Consider the following 20,796-nt stretch of genomic DNA (forward strand, 5'->3'; position numbering starts at 1 on the left):
TACTGGCAGTCTGTGGCACGGAGTGGTCATTGTTGTTGTTGTTGTTGTTGTTGTGATCTTCAGTCCTGAGACTGGTGTGATCCCCTGATGCCTCAGCACATGTCCTACCAACTGGTCCCTTCTTCTTGTCAAGTTGTGCCACAAACTTCTCTTCTCCCCAATCCTATTCAACACCTCCTCATTAGTTATGTGATCTACCCATCTAATCTTCAGCATTCTGCTGTAGCACCACATTTCGAAAGCTTCTATTCTCTTCTTGTCCAAACTATTTATCGTCCATGTTACACTTCCATACATGGCTACACTCCATACAAATACTTTCAGAAACGACTTCCTGACATTTAAATCTATACTCGATGTTAACAAATATTTCCTTTCAGAAACGACTTCCTGACATTTAAATCTATACTCGATGTTAACAAATATTTCTTCTCCAGAAACGCTTTCCTTGCCATTGGCAGTCTACATTTTATATCCTCTCTACTTCGACCATCATCAGTTATTTTGCTCCCCAAATAGCAAAACTCCTTTACTAATTTGCCTCATTTCCTAATCTAAACCCAGTCACAATACCATACTTCGGTGATATTTCGCAAAAAGTGGCTAACATTTTCAAAGGTTTCAAAGTTGATACCGCTTTTCAGACCAATAATATGCTGAGGTTTAAACTAAGAAATAATTTGCAGCAGGAAAGCGATAAATATGAGACAGCTGGGGTCTATAAAATTCAGTGTAACACTTGCAAGGCAAGCTATGTAGGCCAAACTGGTAGGTCCTTTAAAGTACGTTACAAAGAACATAGCGATGCTTTCCGGCTTAATAGTTCCGAAAAGTCAGCTGTACCCACGCATATTTGGGAAACGGGACACCCCATGTTGGGAATAGATCAGGATCTCGTTATTTTACACAGACAGGACAAAGGCAAAAAGCTGGATCTACTAGAACAGCTGGAAATTACGATACATAGCGTGGATAATCAGAACACACTGAATGAACAGCTAACTGGTGATACAAATAACTTTTTCAAACATTTCACTGGTTTCTTTTAGTAACTACATTTTTAGCAAATGGCAGGATGCCATCATTTCATGAGGTCCTTAGAACATGTATACGTTATCTGTTTGTATAGACATCTCTGTGACTTCCTTGTTTACTTGCGCGTGAGCTCACACACGTTTCAGTGTCGTGTTTGGCTACGTGGTGTGTGGTATCAACGAAGACGCACGGGCGGTTTACGACGATAGAGGAGAGAGCCATGTGGTTAGATGTTGAACACCATAGGCAACACCATTTTAGAGTTTTTTTATATTTTGACGACTATGTGGAGATGCACCTTGGAAGACACGGCTGCAACAAGGGAAGTAGCCACGATGTTTTAATTTTATTATCAATTTTATTGTGCCTGGCGCATGTTCCATTTTAGCGAGTTTTAACAGTTTCTTTTACTTTTTATTATTCTGATGATGGAAGCTTGACTTCCGAAACGCGTCAATCTTAGTGTTTTACACTATAAACAAGTGGTTGAGCCGATATATTTTTTAACATTTCTTTTGTTTCCTTTTCTGCTTGCTCAATATACAGATTGAATAACATCGGGGAGAAGCTACAACCCTGTCTCACTCCCTTCCCAACCATTGCTTCCCTTTCGCGCCCCTCGACTCATAACTGCCATCTGGTTTCTGTACAAATTGTAAATAGCCTTTCGATCCCTGTATTTTACCCCTGCCACCTTTAGAATTTGAAAGGGAGTATTCCAGTCAACATTGTCAAAAGCTTTCTCTAAGACTCCAAATGCTAGAAACGTAGGTATGCCTTTCCTTAATCTTTCTTCTAAGGTAAGTCGTAAGGTCAGTATTGCCTCACGTGTTCCAACATTTCTACGGAATCCAAACTGATCTTCCCCGAGGTCGACTTCTACCAGTTTTTCCATTCGTCTGTAAAGAATTTGCGTTAGTATTTTACCCCTGCCACCTTTAGAATTTGAAAGGGAGTATTCCAGTCAACATTGTCAAAAGCTTTCTCTAAGACTCCAAATGCTAGAAACGTAGGTATGCCTTTCCTTAATCTTTCTTCTAAGGTAAGTCGTAAGGTCAGTATTGCCTCACGTGTTCCAACATTTCTACGGAATCCAAACTGATCTTCCCCGAGGTCGGCTTCTACCAGTTTTTCCATTCGTCTGTAAAGAATTTGCGTTAGTATTTTGCAGCTGTGACTTATTAAATTGATAGTTCGGTAATTTTCACATCTGTCAACACCTGCTTTCTTTGGGATTGGAATTATTATATTCTTCTTGAAGTCTGAGGGTATTTCCCCTGTCTCCTACATCTTACTCACCAGATGGAAGAGTATCGTCAGGACTGGCTCTCCCAAGGCCGTCAGTAGTTCTAATGGAATGTTGTCTACTCCTGGGGCCTTGTTTCGACTCAGGTCTTTCAGTGCTCTGTCAAACTCTTCACGCAGTATCGTATCTCCCATTTCATCTTCATCTACATCCTCTTCCATTTCCATAATATTGTCCTCAAGTACATCGCCCTTGTATATACCCTCTATATACTCCTTCCACCTTTCTGCTCTACCTTCTTTGCTTAGAACTGGGTTTCCATCTGAGCTCTTGATATTCATACAAGTCGTTCTCTTTTCTCCAAAGGTCTCTTTAATTTCCTGTAGGCAGTATCTGTCTTGCCCCTAGTGGGATAAGCCTCTACATCCTTAAATTTGCCCTCTAGCCATCCCTGCTTAGCCATTTTGCACCTCCTGTCGATCTCATTTTTGAGACCTTTGTATTCCTTTTTGCCTGCTTCATTTACTGCATTTTTATATTTTCTTCTTTCATCAATTAAACTCAATATTTCATCTGTCACCCAAGGATTTCTACTAGCCCTCGTCTTTTTACCTACTTGATCCTCTGCTGCCTTCACTACTTCATCCATCAGAGCTACCCATTCTTCTTCTACTGTATTTCTTTCCCCCATTCCTGTCAATCGTTCCCTTATGCTCTCCCTGAAACTCTGTACAACCTCTGGTTTACTCAGTTTATCCAGGTCCCATCTCCTTAAATTCCCACCTTTTTTCTGTTTCTTCAGTTTTAATCTACAGTTCATAACCAATAGACTGTTGTCAGAGTCCACATATGCCCCTGGAAATGTCTTATAATTTAAAACCTGGTTCCTAAATCTCTGTCTTACCATTATATAATCTATCTGATACCCTCTAGTATCTCCTGGATTCTTCCATGTATACAACCTTCTTTTATGATTCTTGAACCATGTGTTAGCTATGATTAAGTTATGCTCTGTGCAAAATTCTACCAGACGGCTTCCTCTTTCATTTCTTACCTCCAATCCATATTCACCTACTATGTTTCCTTCTCTCCCTTTTCCTACTCTCCAATTCCAGTCACCCATGACTATTAAATTTTCGTCTCCCTTCACTACCTGAATAATCTCTTTTATCTCATCATACATTTTATCAATTTCTTCATCATCTACAGAACTAGTTGGCATATAAACTTGTACTACTGTAGTAGGCATGGGCTACGTGTCTATCTTGGCCACAATAATGCGTTCACTATGCTGTTCATAGTAGCTTACCCACACTCCTTTTTTTATTTATTATTAAACCTACTCCTGCACACCCCTATTTGATTTTGTATTTATAAACCTGTATTCACCTGACCAAAAGTCTTGTTCCTCCTGCCACCGAACTTCACTAATTCCCACTATATCTAACTTTAACCTATCCATTTCCCTTTTTAAATTTTGCAACCTACCAGCCCGATTAGGGGATCTGCCAGTTTTATTTCTCCTGATAACGACGTCCCCGCCCAGAGATCCGAATGAGGGACTATTTTACCTCCGGAATATTTTACACAACAGGACACCATCATCATTTAACCATACAGGAAAGCTGCATGCCCTCGGGAGAAATTACGGCTGTAGTTTCCCCTTGCTTTCAGCTGTTCACAGCACCAGCACAGCAAGGCCGTTTTGGTTAGTGTTACAAGGCCAGATCAGTCAATCATCCAGACTGTTGCCCCTGCAACTACTGAAAAGGCTGCTTCTCCTCTTCAAGAACCACACGTTTGTCTGGACTCTTGACAGATACCCCTCCGTTGTGGTTGCACCTACGGTACGGCCATCTGCATCGCTGAGGCACGCAAGCCTCCCAACCAATGGCAAGGTCCATGGTTCATGGGGGGAGGGAGGGGGGTATGAGTATGTATACCAGCATAAGATTGTGTGAAAGTGAGGTTATCTTTCAGATAAAAGCTGTAGCGTTTGCTAAATAATTCTGCAGATTTACGTATTGCACATCACGAAAGTCTTGAAGATGGGGGAACCGACCAAAGGAAAAATCCAATTAATAAATAGAACGTTGTGTAAGAGCAACTTGCATCCATTGGGGCGGAAATGGCTGCTCGTCATCCCAGGCCATCAACAGCCAGCTATCCTGATGTATTTCCACGACGCTAGAACATCTGGTCATCTGGGATTCACGAAGACTCTGGGAAGAATCAGACGCAGGTATTACTGGTCGGGTCTCTACCGACATGTTAGACACTATACAAGTCACTGTGGAATTCCAGCGACAAAGCGTATACTGTAGTTACCTTCGGGCAATCTGATAACAGTACTGCCTGTAGCCCAGACATTTCATCGATTTGGAATCGACGTCTTACGGAGATTCCCAAAATCGAAAAACAGAAATCAACTGCTGTGACACCTGACCTGCTACGCTGTCACCAAAGCTGTGCCGACTGCTGAAGATCTGAAAATTTCAGTGTTCCTTCTAGTAGCACGGAGTACCCTGTGTGGTGGCCTATGGAGAGCTAAACTAGCACAGGATAGATCAGGATGGAGAGCTGCGTCAAACGATTCTTTGGACTGACTACCACAACAACATCATTAACAAACGAAAGTCTTTTTCTTGAGGATGGAAGAATAGTGCCCTATTTACAATTAAGACTTATTGCTCACAATGCTGTGTTTTTAAATCCTCGATTCTTAATAATCACAAAATTATAAAAACAGTCAATAATAGGACAGATTTTGAATTACGAAGGGTTTCAAATGTTTTACTTTACTACTGACTACATGAATATACAGACGAATGCTCCAAAGATACCTATGGCATCTATCCAACGTACAATGTTTCATAAAAGTCACATCTTTAACTCCAATGTTCTTCTTTGTAAGATTTTACAATTAAAAGACCCGGTGAAAAAATAGGAAACCACCAAGAGTGTACAGATAGTGCTTCTGTCAGACTGCTAGTGATAAAGGTAATTACATGAAACAAGCCCACCCAATTCGTATTTCTAAGACAGTTGAAGTAACAATTCAGCAAACCTGTATATGAACACAGTTAACGTCCATGTTTTACAGGATTCTGTATCACGTCTCAGCGCGGGAAGACTGATGCACCAAAATGGAGGGGATCCTTTAACCACAAATCAGTACTTATACGGAAGCATCATTCATGTCAATCCCTCTCCCCACTTTCGTATACGATGTCTTACAAATCTTGGACATTGTCAAACAGGTAGAAACCGGGTTCCCAGAGTTCATAGAGACAGTTATGAAGAAGTTCAGATGTCCAGACGCCATACACATATTTGGCTACTCACTGGACTTGATTTTTCATCAGTTTCCACACAGTCAACTATTGATGTAATATGGAAGAAATGATGGAAGGGTAGAAGGACGTGTGTCATTTCTTTCCAGAAATACCATCCCAACATTCACCTGGAAGGCTGGACGGTGGTTTGAGCTACTGTCCACTCAGATGCGAGTCTCGGGATAGTAAACGGTCCTTTACAACATTAAAACTGCTTGATCAGCTGAGATATATCATTAATGGCCTTCCTCTTCTTCGGCTTGTAGCTAGAATGCAAAGACTCTGATTTGGGATAATTCTTCTGGAACATTGTTATGAAAAATTGAAGCTTGGAGTGGGTTGTTTCTTTATTACAATTTCTGATTTAAATAGTGTTGTTCGCAAATCTGTTCTGAAAGTATGTATTTGTAGTATATCTATATACGTGACGGAAACACAGATAATAAAGACCCCCACACTACAGTAAAAAAGAGAGCAGAATCTACTGAAATGTGATGCTACAGAAATTAGTACTTATAGATTCAGTAGGGAAATCGAGGTAGGTACCTCGAATTAGGGAAAAGAAAAATGCTTTAATTAAAAGAAAGGATTGATGGATAGGCATATCAAGCACCTCTGGTCATGAGAAGTTTTGGGAATAGTATCAGAGGTAATTACACATTGCAAAATGAAAATTGCCTACCATCCACAGACGAAGGGCCTACAAAACGCATTAATAAAACGTTGGCAGATTTGCTCTAGATATACGTTGATGTTGAACAAAGAGATTGGGACACACTACTTCACATGGTGGACATTTGCATATAACACGGCAAAGCAGAACACACGTCTTTCTACCGAGCGAGGTGGCGCAGTGGTTAGACACTCGCATTCGGGAGGACGACGGTTCAATCCCGCGTCCGGCCATCCTGATTTAGGTTTTCCGTGATTTCCCTAAATCGCTCCAGGCAAATGCCGGGATGGTTCCTTTCAAAGGGCACGGCCGACTTTCTTCCCCGTCCTTCCCTAATCCGATGAGACCGATGACTTCGCTGTCTGGTCTCCTTCCCCAAAACAACCAACCAACACGTCTTTCTGCCCTTCCTTCCTTTCTTCCATATTATATTAATAGTTGACTGTGTGGAAACGTTGTGGGCAGTGACGAGTTCCAACAATATTAATTTTTTGGTGAAGGAAAGACGTAAGCTATATTTCCTTGTAATGGTTTCGTCATTTTCCAAAACGAACAGATGGTTGCAGCATTGTGCGATGTTGCAGAATAAATACATTCATAAGAAATGAGATGAAAGATTTTATATTTTATTGTGTTCTATTTCGCCGTCGCACTGTTTCTCGCTCATTTAATTCCGTGTAGGTGTTTTCCCCCTAATTTCGTAAAGGTATCGACGGAAAATGCAAAACTGTAATCTTTGGCGGCCGATGGATAAAGTGTACGTTGCCCGCAATGTCACCGTGCGGCTGCAAGGATAGTAGACAGAGGACATGTCGATACCAGGACATAAAGTCTTTGAGAATTTCAATTCCGTATACTCAGATGTTCAGTAACTACGAAAATGGTTCAAATGGCTCTGAGCACTATGGGACTTAACATCTGTGGTCATCAGTCCCCTAGAACTTAGAACTACTTAAGCCTAACTAACCTAAGGACATCACACACATCCATGCCCGAGGCAGGATTCGAACCTGCGACCGTAGCAGTCGCGCGGTTCCGGACTGAGTGCCTAGAACCGCTAGACCACCGCGGCCGGCTCAGTAACTACGCCTCGTAGACAGACTCCTGAACAATATAAGCAGATATCACCATTTGAGAGTGGACGGATGTCAAGTTAACCATGGCCAAAAACAGCGTCAGCAAGGAAGCTAGAGAGACAACAGAACCTCAAGACCGAGCAGTTGTGAGACAGGCGCTCAGAGCCCCGGATTTATCATCATCGATCCGAAGTGTGGCTGGTGCTTAAGTGACCACAAGGACCATTAATAGGCAGATCACAGAAAGGGGTCTGAGATCACGGCGCATCTTTGCACAAACGACCACTGATCTCTGTACACCAACATGCCTGCATGCAGTGGTGTTGGACAAATTCGACCGGCAATCTCATTGAGTGGAGTAGAATTGTGTTCAGTTATGAACCTTGCTTCGGACTGAGCCCCTATGGACATGACGTCGCACGCAATATGATCCGACAACCAGGAGTGATGGTCTGGTGTACCATTTCATTTTAAAATAGGGCCCTTTTGGTTGTCATCCGTGGCACACAGCACAGCAGTACGTCGACGATATTTTACGCCCCGTTTTGTTGCCTTTTATGACAAGTCATCCTGGGCTTACATTTCAGCAAGATAATGCGCATCAGAAAACGGCAAGGATTTCTACTACATGTCTTCGTGCTTGCTAGACCATACCTTACCCAAGAAAACCCTACTTTGGCCAACAAGGTTTCCTAATATCTCCCCAAATGAGAACGCTTGCAGCATAATTGGCGGGGCCCTCCAACCAGCTCGGGATTTTGTCGACTTAATGCGCCAGTAGGACGGAATTGTGCACGATATCCCTCAGGAGGATATCGATCAACCCTGTCAATCACTGACAAGACGCATAAGTGCTTGTACATGGTCAGAGGTGAACTAACACTTTATTAACTTGCTCAATTTGTGGTGAAGATCTTTCTCTTGAACAAATCATCTTATTTTTTCTCAAATTGTAATCATTTGTTTGTCTGTACACATATATTGCATCATCCGATATTCGTCCCATTTGGAAAATTCCTTCGTGCAGCGTTCTTTTTTATCTCAGATTATATTCATAGTTAATGCATGAGATTAGGTAGTCCCCCCACCTCCTCCCCCCCCCTCCCCCCCCCAAAAAAAAGAAAACCATGTACATACCAAGGGCGCCTAGACGGTAGGCGATTGAGACCAACAAGACGCCCTTCTCCACGAAATAGTGCGGAGTGGCTCCGGAAGAACTACCAGTCTTGAAGGCTCCTCCGTGGATGTAGACCATGACGGGCAAAGGACCACTCGCCGTAGCCGGCGCGTAGACGTTGAGGTAGAGGCAGTCGTCAGAGCCTTGAGTGAAGGGCAGCAACCCGGCCAACACGGGCTGGGCGCACGCGTCCGCGAAAGACAGAGCGTCCCGAACCCCGGACCACGAGGCTGCCGGCTGCGGAGCCTGCACACGTCGGCGTACGGTCAAGCGGCAACTCGCTTTACCAGTCCACACTAGCACACATACTTAGCGGCCACTGTAAGATTCTTTTAAAACGACGTATTCTTCCAAATACTTAAATATTAATACAGTAAGGTATCGTCACTCTGTCTGCATATCGCAAGATAACGAAAGGTTCGAATTTCAGTCATTGTCGACTGTTTAGCCTTGGTGTGACTGAGGATGCTAGGTTCTCACTTAGATAAGACGGTACAAAAATACACTGAGGTAACAAAGTCATGGGAAAGCGATGTGTACGTATACAGATGGCGGTAGTATCTCGCACACAGGGCTTAGAAGGGCATTGCATTTGTACACGGGCAATTCACGTGAAAAGGTTTCCGACGTGATTATGGCCCCAAGACGCGAATTAACAGGTGTTGAAGGTGGAACGGTAGTTGGAGCAAATATGGCGCCTTATAGGGGATCACTGATAATTGTATGTCTACATGAACCGACGATCCTGCTTCTTCTGAAATAGATTCATTACCATAGAGCAACCGTTAGAGTTCATGTTAACCCACAAAATACTATATCATTCCCCAAAGCCTACGACATCAAGATGGTCCATAAGCGGAAAGAAATGATTTTGACAAATAAGCGTGCACTGGGTCTGTGCTAGGGCCCACTGGTTCCTATTTGAACTTTAGCCCACTGACAAACTGACCACATTGCGAAATTTTTACACCGAGGAAAAACTGGAGATTGTCAGAAAAAAGTCTAATGAAAGTAAGAAGTTATTTCGTTAAACCAAAACATTTCATTCTATGATTTGAGTCAGTTATTACATGTAGTCGAAAACAATGGAACAAATATTACAGAAGCATAATATTTACTTCCACTGCGTAACAGGGTACACTATGTGTATCAGTTGATCAGAACAATGTAACAGTGTACCTCACTGTAACCTAAGGTATTACTATCGTGTAAACAGTAAGAACCTCAAAGTGGTGAAGCACAAGGTAACTCAGCCTAAAGACAAAATGTTTTGATTTGGTAGTGTAGGAGCTGCATGTTAACGTGTGTCACATAAAAGTAACCTTAAAAAATTTTCGTAGCCAACGGTCGACTTAAAAATCAATTACTAAATGCTAATAAGTTCTATTTGAGGTTGTTTACAGCCGTTTTTCTGGCAAGCCTATGGAAATAAGTATCAGACTCTTGTATGTACGTATTAAATCGGGAATCTAGAAACGACGGAGAGGCTTCGTCTCGCCATAGCCCTCAGTGTTTCATATCGCCACAACAGGCCACAACAGTCCGCGCACTCCACCGTCGCCCCCCACACCGAAGCCAGGATTATTGTGCTGTTCGGCCCCCAGTGGACCATCCCCTCTCCCACCCCCCACCCCCCCCCACCCCCACCCCCCCGGCCTCACCTCACGGGAACGTCACACACCGAACGAAGACCAGTGTAACACCAAATGTATGCGTGGTAAAATAATGATGATTACGCGTACGAGGAGACAGTGTTTGCGGAGCAAACGCCGACATAGTGTAACTGAGGTGGAATAAGGACCACCAGCTCTCATTCGACAAGGCAGATGGAAAACCGCCTTAAAAATCATCCAAAGGCTGGCCGGCACACCGGACCTCGACGCTAATCCGCCGGGCGGGTTCGTGCCGGGGACCGGCACGCCTTCCTGCTCGGGAAGCAGCGCGTTAGACCGCGCAGCTAGCCGGGCGGGTACATCAGACTCTTTACTTGCATGACGACAACAATTAAACTATGCGATAGAAACGGAAATCAGAGTCTTCAGCATTAGAAGGAAACTTTTGATCCTAATAATGATTATTTAGTCACACAAAGAAGATCAGTTAACTATGAGGTCACAGAGTATGAACTCTTTAAGTCTACCAGAGATCTCCTTGTAGCTAATCACCCGTGACATGCTCATGTTTGTGTAGTTAGAATAACCTGTAACGACCCTGAGCATTCTTTCACTACAGAAACAATAATCTATGAATGCAAGACGAACTTTTACATGGGAATTTCGTGAGAGTCCATCTGCGGTGAGTGCTGGCTGAGCCGCTACATTTACCATCGGTCTCCTGTATAATTACTTAGCTGAAAATCCTGAAATCGCTCAGTATAGACAATGTTCGTAACTTTGAGAAATGTCCGGATTATTAGTGGCTAGACGGGAGCAAGACTATCACAAATCGCCGAAGTTCAATCGTAGTAAAAACGATCTCTCGTGAAAATGCGTTTGATTGGATACCGCAACCAAAAAGCTTCCCCTGACGTTTTGCACGCGCCCTGCTACCCTCTAATCCAAAGAGCTATGGAAGACGTTGCAGCATCGATACGTGTGTACATGCGTTCGTGCGTCCTTGTACATGACGAGGTAACGTCATGTTGTTTTGTTAATGGAACGAGGCAAAACGCAGACTTTTTTCATATTATTTAAGGTCATAGTAATAACTGGCGTCCGACGGATGTACACTACTAATTTGTTGTTTCCTTTGGAAACCTACAAAAAGAATATGCTAAGACCTCATGAAGCTGTGCATGATTGACATAGCACTGAAACAAGTCAACAACAAGGGGTGGTTTAAATAATTAGTTATATAAAGTGCATTTATATACTTGAGTACCTACAAAATGTGTGGAATTATACAAATGGCTACTGTAGTTTATAGATTATTCACGTGTAGTACTCACGCGGAACCGAAGATCTCCGACAGGTGGCGTTGCATACGGTATGCCGAGGAACTGGTTGTAGAGAGCGCCGTTCAGTGACGTGGCCACCACGCCCCTCAGGTCGCCGTTCTCTACAGTCACGAAGACGTCGTCTGCCTGTAACAAGTGCTCTGGTCTTCATTCTAAATAACGGTGAGTACTAAATTTAAAATACTGTAATCAGCTGCGCCGGCCGCGGTGGTCTAGCGGTTCTAGGCGCTCAGTCCGGAACCGCGGGACTGCTACGGTCGCAGGTTCGAATCCTGCCTCGGGCATGGATGTGTGTGATGTCCTTAGGTTAGTTAGGTTTAAGTAGTTCTAAGTTCTAGGGGACTGATGACCACAGATGTTAAGTCCCATAGTGCTCAGAGCCATTTGAACCATTTTTGTAATCAGCTGCACAGAAGGGACTACCTGAGGAAGCAGGAAGCGTTATTGGATCAGATGCATCTATGGTTACGTGTAGCGATAAATGGAGAAGACTGCAAGTTGGAAAACGCTACGTTACTTTAATAGAATTGTGGAGAACAAAAGCCGAGGTAACAATCGTTAACTGCTCAGTGCAAAGATAAAATCTAAAATATGGAAACAGAAACTAGAAACTAGATTTTACATAACAGGAGGAGCAGACTCCACATCCCAGTTTGCCTAAGCCGATTTAAGAGCGATACAGCAGCCTTGAACCTCGTGAGAAGGCTCTCAGGACGGTAAAATGGCAGTTGACGGTATGTGAATTCACATCTTTAATGTGTGGCTAGCACTCTCTAACTCGGTAAATATCAGAGTCAATGAAATTGTAATTATTTTGCAGATATTGCTCCTCGAGTTGCAAAGAAAGCTACGAGCAGAGAACGCGAAAGGAAGTAGCAGAACTCCGACCCTAGGCTTCCCTAGGACAAACAGCCCACGTCGAGGAAGAACTTCGCGAAGAGAGCTGGAATCAGTGACCTTAACGTGTAGGCTGGACATTCAACACTGTACGGAATCGTATGCTGAAAAAATAGCAGGTGGGCACAGTAAAAAATACGCCAACTGAAGCACACGGAATATGTGAAACCTGAACCTCTGTACCTGCGTACACGCACTACAAGCTACTTTACGGCGTGCGTTAGTGGGTTCGTCCGGTTCCACAACCTTTTCTCCCCTTACATGTTCCATTTACGAATGGAACGTCGGTAAAGCATCGTATGAGCTGTTATCTCTGTGATTTTCACGTCATCGTCATGTCGCGAGAAGCAAATGGAAGTTACATGCTGACCTAATCTTCTTGTAACGTCACACATCGAAATGTCAACTGTACACCTCTTCGCGATGCACAACGCCTCTAATGTAGCGCCTGCGACGAATTTGTCAAACATTTCAGATGCGCTGTCGTGTCGACTTAACGATCCCGAGACGAAACGCGCCGCTTTTTGTCGAATATCCTGTCTCTCTTCTGTTTATTCTACTTTGTAAGTGTCACAGACTGATGAAAAGTAATCTCGAATCTGTTGTTGTTGTTGTTAACTTCAGCCCAGAGACTGGTTTGATGCAGATCTCAACCTCGAATCTAACAAAAAAGCTTTGCAGACCGCTCCTTGTGTGGATACGTGACGTTTCCTTAAGATACTCCAATTTATTGTCAGCCTTGCCTCTGCTTTTTCTACTGTTTTATGCGGTCACACCGCTTTATGTCGCTGCTGATGTCTACATCTCGGTATTTCGATAAATGTTTCTAGTGGATTTTTTTTGTCAACAGCTTAATCGACAAGAAATGTACCTCGTCACCTGTTTTTGGGCAGCACCTTACGTTTACTTACTTTCAAGGTCAACTGCCAGTCTCTGCACCAGTAATCGATCTGCAGCAAGTCTCCCTGCGTTTCACTGCAATCTTATGGCGGTGTAGGCTTCCTGTGAAAGCATCAACGCCTCACGAAAGCTCCGGTGTTATCCACTTGAACAATGATGTACACTGAAGTGAAAAACGTCGTGGGACAGTGAACATACACTGATCAGACAGAACATTTATGACCATGACCGACTGTGGATATCGAATGGGGAAGGCGCGCGATCTATCTCCGTTTGACCGAGGGCAGACTGTGATGGCCCGGAGGCTCGGCACGACCATTTCGGAAAGTGTACGACTTGTCGAGTGTTCGAGGAGTGCTGTGGTGAGCGTCCTCAACACGTGGCAAAACCAAGGTGAAACCATGTCCAGACGTCGTGGGGTTGGGCGGTCACCCTCATTACAGATGTCGGACGTCCTCTGTCGGGCAGAGTGGTAAAACAGGACAGGCGGCGAGCTATGGCGGAACTAACATCAGACTTTAATGCTGGCCGAAGTACAAGTGTGTCTGAACACGCAGTGCACCGAACACCTCTAAAAAGGGGCCTCCGCAACCGATGACCAACGCATGTGCCAATGTTAACGCCACGACATCGACATCGGCAACCACGACTGGAATGGGCACGTGACCATCGGCAATGGACGTTGGCGCAGTGGCAGAGCTTTGCATGGCCTGATGAATCCCGATACCTCCTTCATCGTGCCGATGGGAGGGCGCGAATTCGCCGTCTCTCAGGGCAACAGCTTCTTGACACCTGTACGGCGGGACCGAGACAAGCTGGTGGCGCCTGCACAACGTTCTGGGGAACATTCAGTTGCAAGGCGCCATGACGGCAAAGGAGTATCGTACACTGGTAGCAGATCGCGTACACCCCTTCATGACGATTGTGTTTCTCGGTGGCAGCGCCATTTTTTCAAGATAATACACCATGTTACAAGGCCAGAAGTCTGATGGAGTGATTCGCTCGCCAGATCTGAACCCGATGGAACACATCTGGGATGTGGTTGAATGTGACTTCAGAGATCCCCCCACCGCTCCTCCCTCCCGGAATTTATGGGAATGATGTGAGTTGTGTGTGCAGGTGTGGCGCCAACTCTAGCGACCTACTAAGGCCTCACTGCTTTCATGCCACGATGCTTGGACACTATTATCCATGCTAAAGGGGTTACGTATATGGTCATAATGTTCTGGCCGATCAGTGTACAAATGGCGTTAGTATACGTACACAAGGTATGAAAAGGCAGTGCATTGGCAGAGCTGTTATTTCTACACGGGTGATTCCTGTGAAAACCTTGACGACGTGATTGTCGACGGACGACGTTAATTAACAGGCTTTGAACGCAGAATGGTGGTTAGAGTTAGACACATGGGACACTCAATTTCGGAAATCGCTTCTGCGATCCACAGTGTCAAGAGTGTGCTGCGAATACCAAATTCCAGACATCACCTCTCACCACGAACGACGCAGTGGCCGACGGCCTTCACTTAACGAGTGAGTGCAGCCGCCTTAGCCTAAAGTTGTCAGTGCTAACAGACAAGCAACACTGCTTGCAATAATCGGCAGAAATCAATGGGGGATGTACGAAGAACACATCCATTAGAACAGTGCTCCGAAATTTGGCGTTAATGGGCTATGGCAGCAGACGACCGATGCGAGTGCCTTGCAGCACTTCTCCTAGGCTCGAGATCATATCGGTTGGTCTCTAGACGACTGGAAAACTTCAAAAATGTGTGTCAAATCTTATGGGACTTAACTGCTAAGGTCATGAGTCCCTAAGTTTACACACTACTTAACCTAAATTATCCTAAGGACAAACACACACACACCCATGCCCGAGGGGGGACTCGAACCTCCGCCGGGAGCAGCCGCAAAGTCCACGACTGCAGCGCCTTAGACTGCTCGGCTAATTCCACGCAGCGACTGGAAAACTGTGACGTTGTCAGATTAGTTTCGATTTCGGTTGCTAAGAGCTGAGGGTACGGTTCGAATGTGGCGCAGACCCCACGCAGCCATGAGCCCAAGTTGTCAACAAGGCACTGTACAAGCTGGTGGTAACTCCATAATCGTGTGGGCTGTGTTTACATGGAATGGTGTGGGTCCTCTGGTCCAACTGAACAGATCATTGGCTGGAAATGGTTATGTTCAGCTACTTGGAGACCATTATAAACTTTTCGTGGACTTAATGCTCCCAAACAACGATTAAATGTTTATGGATGACAATGCGTAAAGTCAGAACATTCTGGAAAATTCGAGCGGACGCATTGGTCTCCGAGATCGCCTGACATGAATCCCATCGACCATTTAGGGAACATAATCGAGTCAGCTCATGCACAACATCCTGCACCGGCAAAACATCTACACTACTGGCCATTAAAATTGCTACACCACGAAAATGACGTGCTGAAGACGCAAAATTTAAATGACAGGAAGAAGATGCTGTGATATGCGAATGTTTAGCTTTTCAGCGCATTCACGCAAGGTTGGCGCCAGTGGCGACACCTACAGAGTGCTGACATGAGGAAAGTTTTCAACCGATTTCACATACACAAACAGCAGTTGACTGGCGTTGCCTGATGAAACTTTGTTGTGAGGACTCCTGTAAGGAGGAGAAATGTGTACCATCACGTTTCCGATTTTGATAAAGGTTGGATTGTAGCCTATCACGATTGCGGTTTATCGTATCGCGACATTTCTGCTCGCATTGGTCGAGATCCAATGACTGTTAGCAGAATATGGAATCGGTGGGTTCAGGAGGGTAATACGGAACGCCTTGCTGGATCCCAACGGCCTCGTCACTAGCAGTCGAAATGACAGGCATCTTCTCCGCATGGCTGTAACGGATCGTGTAGCCACGCCTCGATCCCTGAGTCAACAGATGTGGACGTTTGCAGGACAACAACCATCTGCACGAACAGTTCGACGACGTTTGCAGCAGAATGGACTATCAGCTCGGAGACCATGGCAGCGGTTACCCTTGACGCTGCATCACAGACAGGAGCGCCTGCGATGGTGTACTCAACGACGAACGTGGGTGCATGAATGGCAAAACGTCATTTTTTCGGATGAATCCAGGTTCTGTTTATAGCATCATGATGGTCACATCCGTGTTTGGCGACATCGCGGTGAACGCATATTGGAAGCGTGTATTCCTCATCGCCATACTGGCGTATCAACCGGCGTGATGGTATGGGGTGCCATTGGTTACACGTCTCGGTCACCTCTTGTTAGCATTGACGGCACTTTGAACAGTGGACATTACATTTCAGATGTGTTACGACCCGTGGCTCTACCCTTCATTCGATCCCTGCGAAACCCTACATTTCAGCAGGATAATGCAGGACCGCATGTTGCAAGTCCTGTACGGGTCTTTCTGGATACAGAACATGTTCAACTGCTGCCCAGGTCAGCACATTCTCCAGATCTCTCACCAATTGAAAACGTCCTGTCAATGGTGGCCGAGCAACTGTCTCGTTATAATACGCCATTCACTACTCTTGATGAACTGTGGTATCGTGTTGAAGCTGCATGGGCCGCTGTACCTGTACACGCCATCCAAGCTCTGTTTGACTCAATGTCCAGGCGTACCAAGGCCGTTATTACGGCCATAGGTTGTTGTTCTGGGTACTGATTTCTCAGGATCTATGCACCCAAATTGCGTCAAAATGTAATCACATGTCGGTTCTAGTGCAATATATTTGTCCAGTGAATGCCCGTTTATCATCCGCATTTCTCCTTGGTGTAGCAATTTTAATGTCCAGTAGTGTACAATTAATGACGAATACAACGGCAGCGTCGCTCATATTTTTGCTAGGGACTTCCAATGACTTGTTGAGTCCATGTCACGTCGAGCTTCTGCAGTATGTGGGGAAAAGAGTTCCGGGACAATATCAGGTGGTATCCCATGTCTTTTGTCACCTAGGTCTAAATGATAATTAGCAGTGGCCCTATAACAGTTATATTTACATCTGAAGTTGATGCGAAGAAGGAATTGTTGAGTTCCAGCTACAAGGAAGTCCTGAATCGAATCGGAAATCTGATACTCAGTAAGTTCGTTTTATGATCGCTAAACAACGTTGCGAAATTTTATCTAGTGCCTGTCGGAAATCAAGAACTGTGGAAGAAACATGATGGATTGTAACTATAATGGCAGCTGAGAACAAGGCTCGATTTTGAAAAAATTCCTCATCTCTCAAAATCTAGACGAAGACGTGAAATAGCAAGACCTAATGTTGACAAAAGGCAATTTCATAAAAGCGGCTGAATATGGAGAAGCTAAGCTTAACGATTAGCGTACCTCTTGAATCACGGGACGGCGAGGGACGGCCGCTACCCGCGTTGAGAAGGCCGTAGCAATCAGCAGCAGCACGATGGAATGCATGTTTGCCTGTGAGCGGACGCGGTGGTAGTGGCAGTATATATATCCACAGATCGCTGAGGAATTATCTATTATCTGCTTTGCGATAAAGCAAATACGATCAGTAACTTCAGTTCAAGTACCTTACATCCGGTTCGAGGAATCATATTATCTCTTTTCTTGCAGCATTAGAAGTGATGTTTAGTTCTTATTTTTTTACCGTGGGAGAGATGGTGACCTCGTCCCCTTAGTACAACAATTAGATAACTTAAAATAGCTGTTATTGAAAGAAAACGCTTTTGAAAATTTCTCGGAATTATAAAGCCTCACCTTACACAAAGTGTCTGCAATCTGAAGTGTTTATTAATTTAAAATGGTCAGTACTGATAGGTTTCTTCCGATTTTTCTTTGAAAATTATTTTTAATAAAAAAGGAGAGCCGGCCGGTCGTGGTCGAGCGGTTCTAGGCGCTTCAGTCTGGAACCACGCGACCGCTACGGTCGCAGGTTCGAATCCTGCCTCGGGCATGGATGTGTGTCATGTCCTTAGGTTAGTTAGGTTGAAGTAATTCTAAGTTCTAGGGGACTGATGACCCTTGATGTTAAGTTCCATAGTGCTCAGCGCCATTTGAACCAAAAAGAGGAGATATCTACTTGTGTCCTCCTCGAGATGGCGAGGTACCTTCTTGTAATTTCCGACATAAACCAATTGGGAACTATCATTTGCAAATAAATACATAGTAATGTTGAAATGCAAGAATTGTTTTAATCACACGTTAAATGTCGAAGCTTCTGAAATACGTTGTTATTCATTCACTATTTCACGTCCAAACACACCACAAAATATCAAAAACTATTGTCATTGTCAGAAGTCAGTCATTGCACCTGCAAGGATGATTCACATCATTCCGGATCCCTTTCATGAGGAAGGTTTTCGTAAAATGGCCGATATTCCGATCATAGCGCAGGAAGCACTGACTTGGACAGTTATATCAAATCATTGTACTTTTTTTGTTATAGACAGGATGGACGTTTGCAAAGATTTGAGGTCTGACGATGAGAGCTTCTTGACTGTACTTATTTTCTTCTTACCTTCCAGCGCACTAAGCTCCTCATAAAACTCTTCGTGGACTGAGTGTTTGTGTCCTCCTAATCATTTCATCATCATCATCATTTGTGAGAGTGACTAGATTGGGTTGTGAAAAGAAAATGGACTGTGTAGAAATTGGGACTTTGCACGGGCGCTGATGACCGCGCGGTTGAGCGTCGAACAAACGAAACATCATCAAACTCCTCCTTAAATCGCACAGCAAAAGGAAGCTCTTTAGTGAAGTTTAGCCAACACATCCTCTATCTTCCAACTGGCTTTCTGTTCACATCTTCTTAACTAATAGTTCATTTTACGATTCAGATGATACTTCCAAGCCACAATTTTCTCAAGGGTTGTTTCTTGAACAACATAAGGTTTGTATCCATGATTACATCCAGTATAATTTTTTCAGTGGCTCAGTCAATAAACAACTGACGTCCTTTTATTTTTTGCTGAGGTAGTGAAGTCCGAGGTGTTATGTGTCCACGAGCCCTAGATGGTGGAACGAAACGGGGAATGCAGCCATAGGGAGCTGACCAAGAATATAAAATATCAGGCATTACTTCTCACCACGGACAACGCAATGGCCGACTGCCTTCACTTAACGATTAAGAGCAGCTGCGTTTGCGTAGAGTTGTCAGTGCTAGCTGACAAGCAATGCTGCGTGAAATAACCGCAGAAATCAATGTGTGGCTACGACGAACATATCCGTTATGACAGTGCGACGAAATTTTGCGTTAATGGGCTATGGCAGCAGACGACCGACGTGAATACCTTTGCTAGCACCACGACATCGCCTGCAGCATCTCTCCTGGGCTCGAGACCATATTGGTTATTCTCCAGAAGACTGTAAAACTGTTCAAATGGTTCAAATGGCTCTGAGCACTATGGGACTTAACTTCTGAGGTCATCAGTCCTCTAGAACTTAGAACTACTTCAACCTAACTAACCTAAGGACACATCACACACATCCATGCCCGTGGCAGGATTCGGACCTGCGACCGTAGCGGTCGCGCGGTTCCAGACTGTAGCGCCTAGAACCGCTCGGCCACACAGGCCGGCTGGAAAGCTGTGGCCTGGTAAGGTGAGTCCCGATCTCAGTTGATAAGAGCTGATGGTAGTGTTGGAGTGTGACGCAGAGCTCACGAATCCGTTGTCAACAAGGCACTGTGCAGCCTGGCTGGTTGAAATGGCTCTGAGCACTATGGGATTTAACTGCTGTGGTCATCAGTCCCCTAGAACTCAGAACTACTTAAACCTAACTAACCTAAGGACATCACACACATCCATGCCCGAGGCAGGATTCGAACCTGCGACCGTAGCGGTCGCGCGGTTCCAGACTGTAGCGCCTAGAACCGCTCGGCACTGTGCAGCCTGGCTGGGACATTTATAGGACATATTCGAGAGGTCAGTTCGTGCACAAAATCCGTTAACGGCAACACTTTCTTAGTTATGGACGGCTGTAGAGGAAGCATGGCTCAGTATTTCTGCAGGAGACATCCAACGGCTGGTTGAGTCCATGCCACGTCGAATTTCTGCATTAAGCCGGGCAAAAGGAGGTTCGTCGCGATTTTAAAGGTATCCCGTACCTCTTTCACCTTAGTGTATGGCACTTTATTTATAAATAGTTATTTTCTATACATTGTTTGCACCCTCCGTAGCACAGGATGCTAACGCACGACTATGCGGTGGCGCTCGGTTCGGAGGTAAGCTGGTTCGAGTTCTAGTGGTAGAAAATTTTCGCTGCCAATATTTGGCAGGCAAAGGAAGGTGAGATGGTGGCGTAAAATTACTGATCGCCTTTTTTGCTTCAGTGTCTTGGAATAAATTTGAAACCTCTTCACATTATCTCATTAAGTGAGGGCATGTGACACTGTTGATGGTGATTGGTCGGTCGGATGGGGACTTTAAATTCTGCAGCCCGTGCTGCTGTTCGGAAGGAATAGGCACCATGTTCCATTCATCGATAGCAACACAAACCCAACGCTATATTGTACAACCACAAATGGATAAACGTGCG

General features: G+C 44.6%; 1 protein-coding gene across 1 annotated transcript in view; it reads right to left on the reverse strand.

Moving 5' to 3' along the window:
- The window catches only part of LOC124622931 (acetylcholinesterase-like), a 54,277-nt gene extending 36,565 nt beyond the window's left edge, over positions 1–17,712 (reverse strand). The window contains exons 1-3 of the mRNA XM_047148721.1: positions 17,629–17,712; positions 11,490–11,624; positions 8,503–8,788 (exon numbers count right to left, since the gene is read on the reverse strand). Of these exons, the coding sequence (XP_047004677.1) occupies positions 8,503–8,788; positions 11,490–11,624; positions 17,629–17,712 (505 nt within the window). The remainder of the gene's footprint in view (positions 1–8,502; positions 8,789–11,489; positions 11,625–17,628) is intronic.
- Positions 17,713–20,796: the final 3,084 nt, after the last annotated feature.

Source organism: Schistocerca americana, chromosome 7, assembly GCF_021461395.2.
Source record: "Schistocerca americana isolate TAMUIC-IGC-003095 chromosome 7, iqSchAmer2.1, whole genome shotgun sequence".
NCBI classification, from domain to species: Eukaryota; Metazoa; Arthropoda; class Insecta; order Orthoptera; family Acrididae; genus Schistocerca; species Schistocerca americana.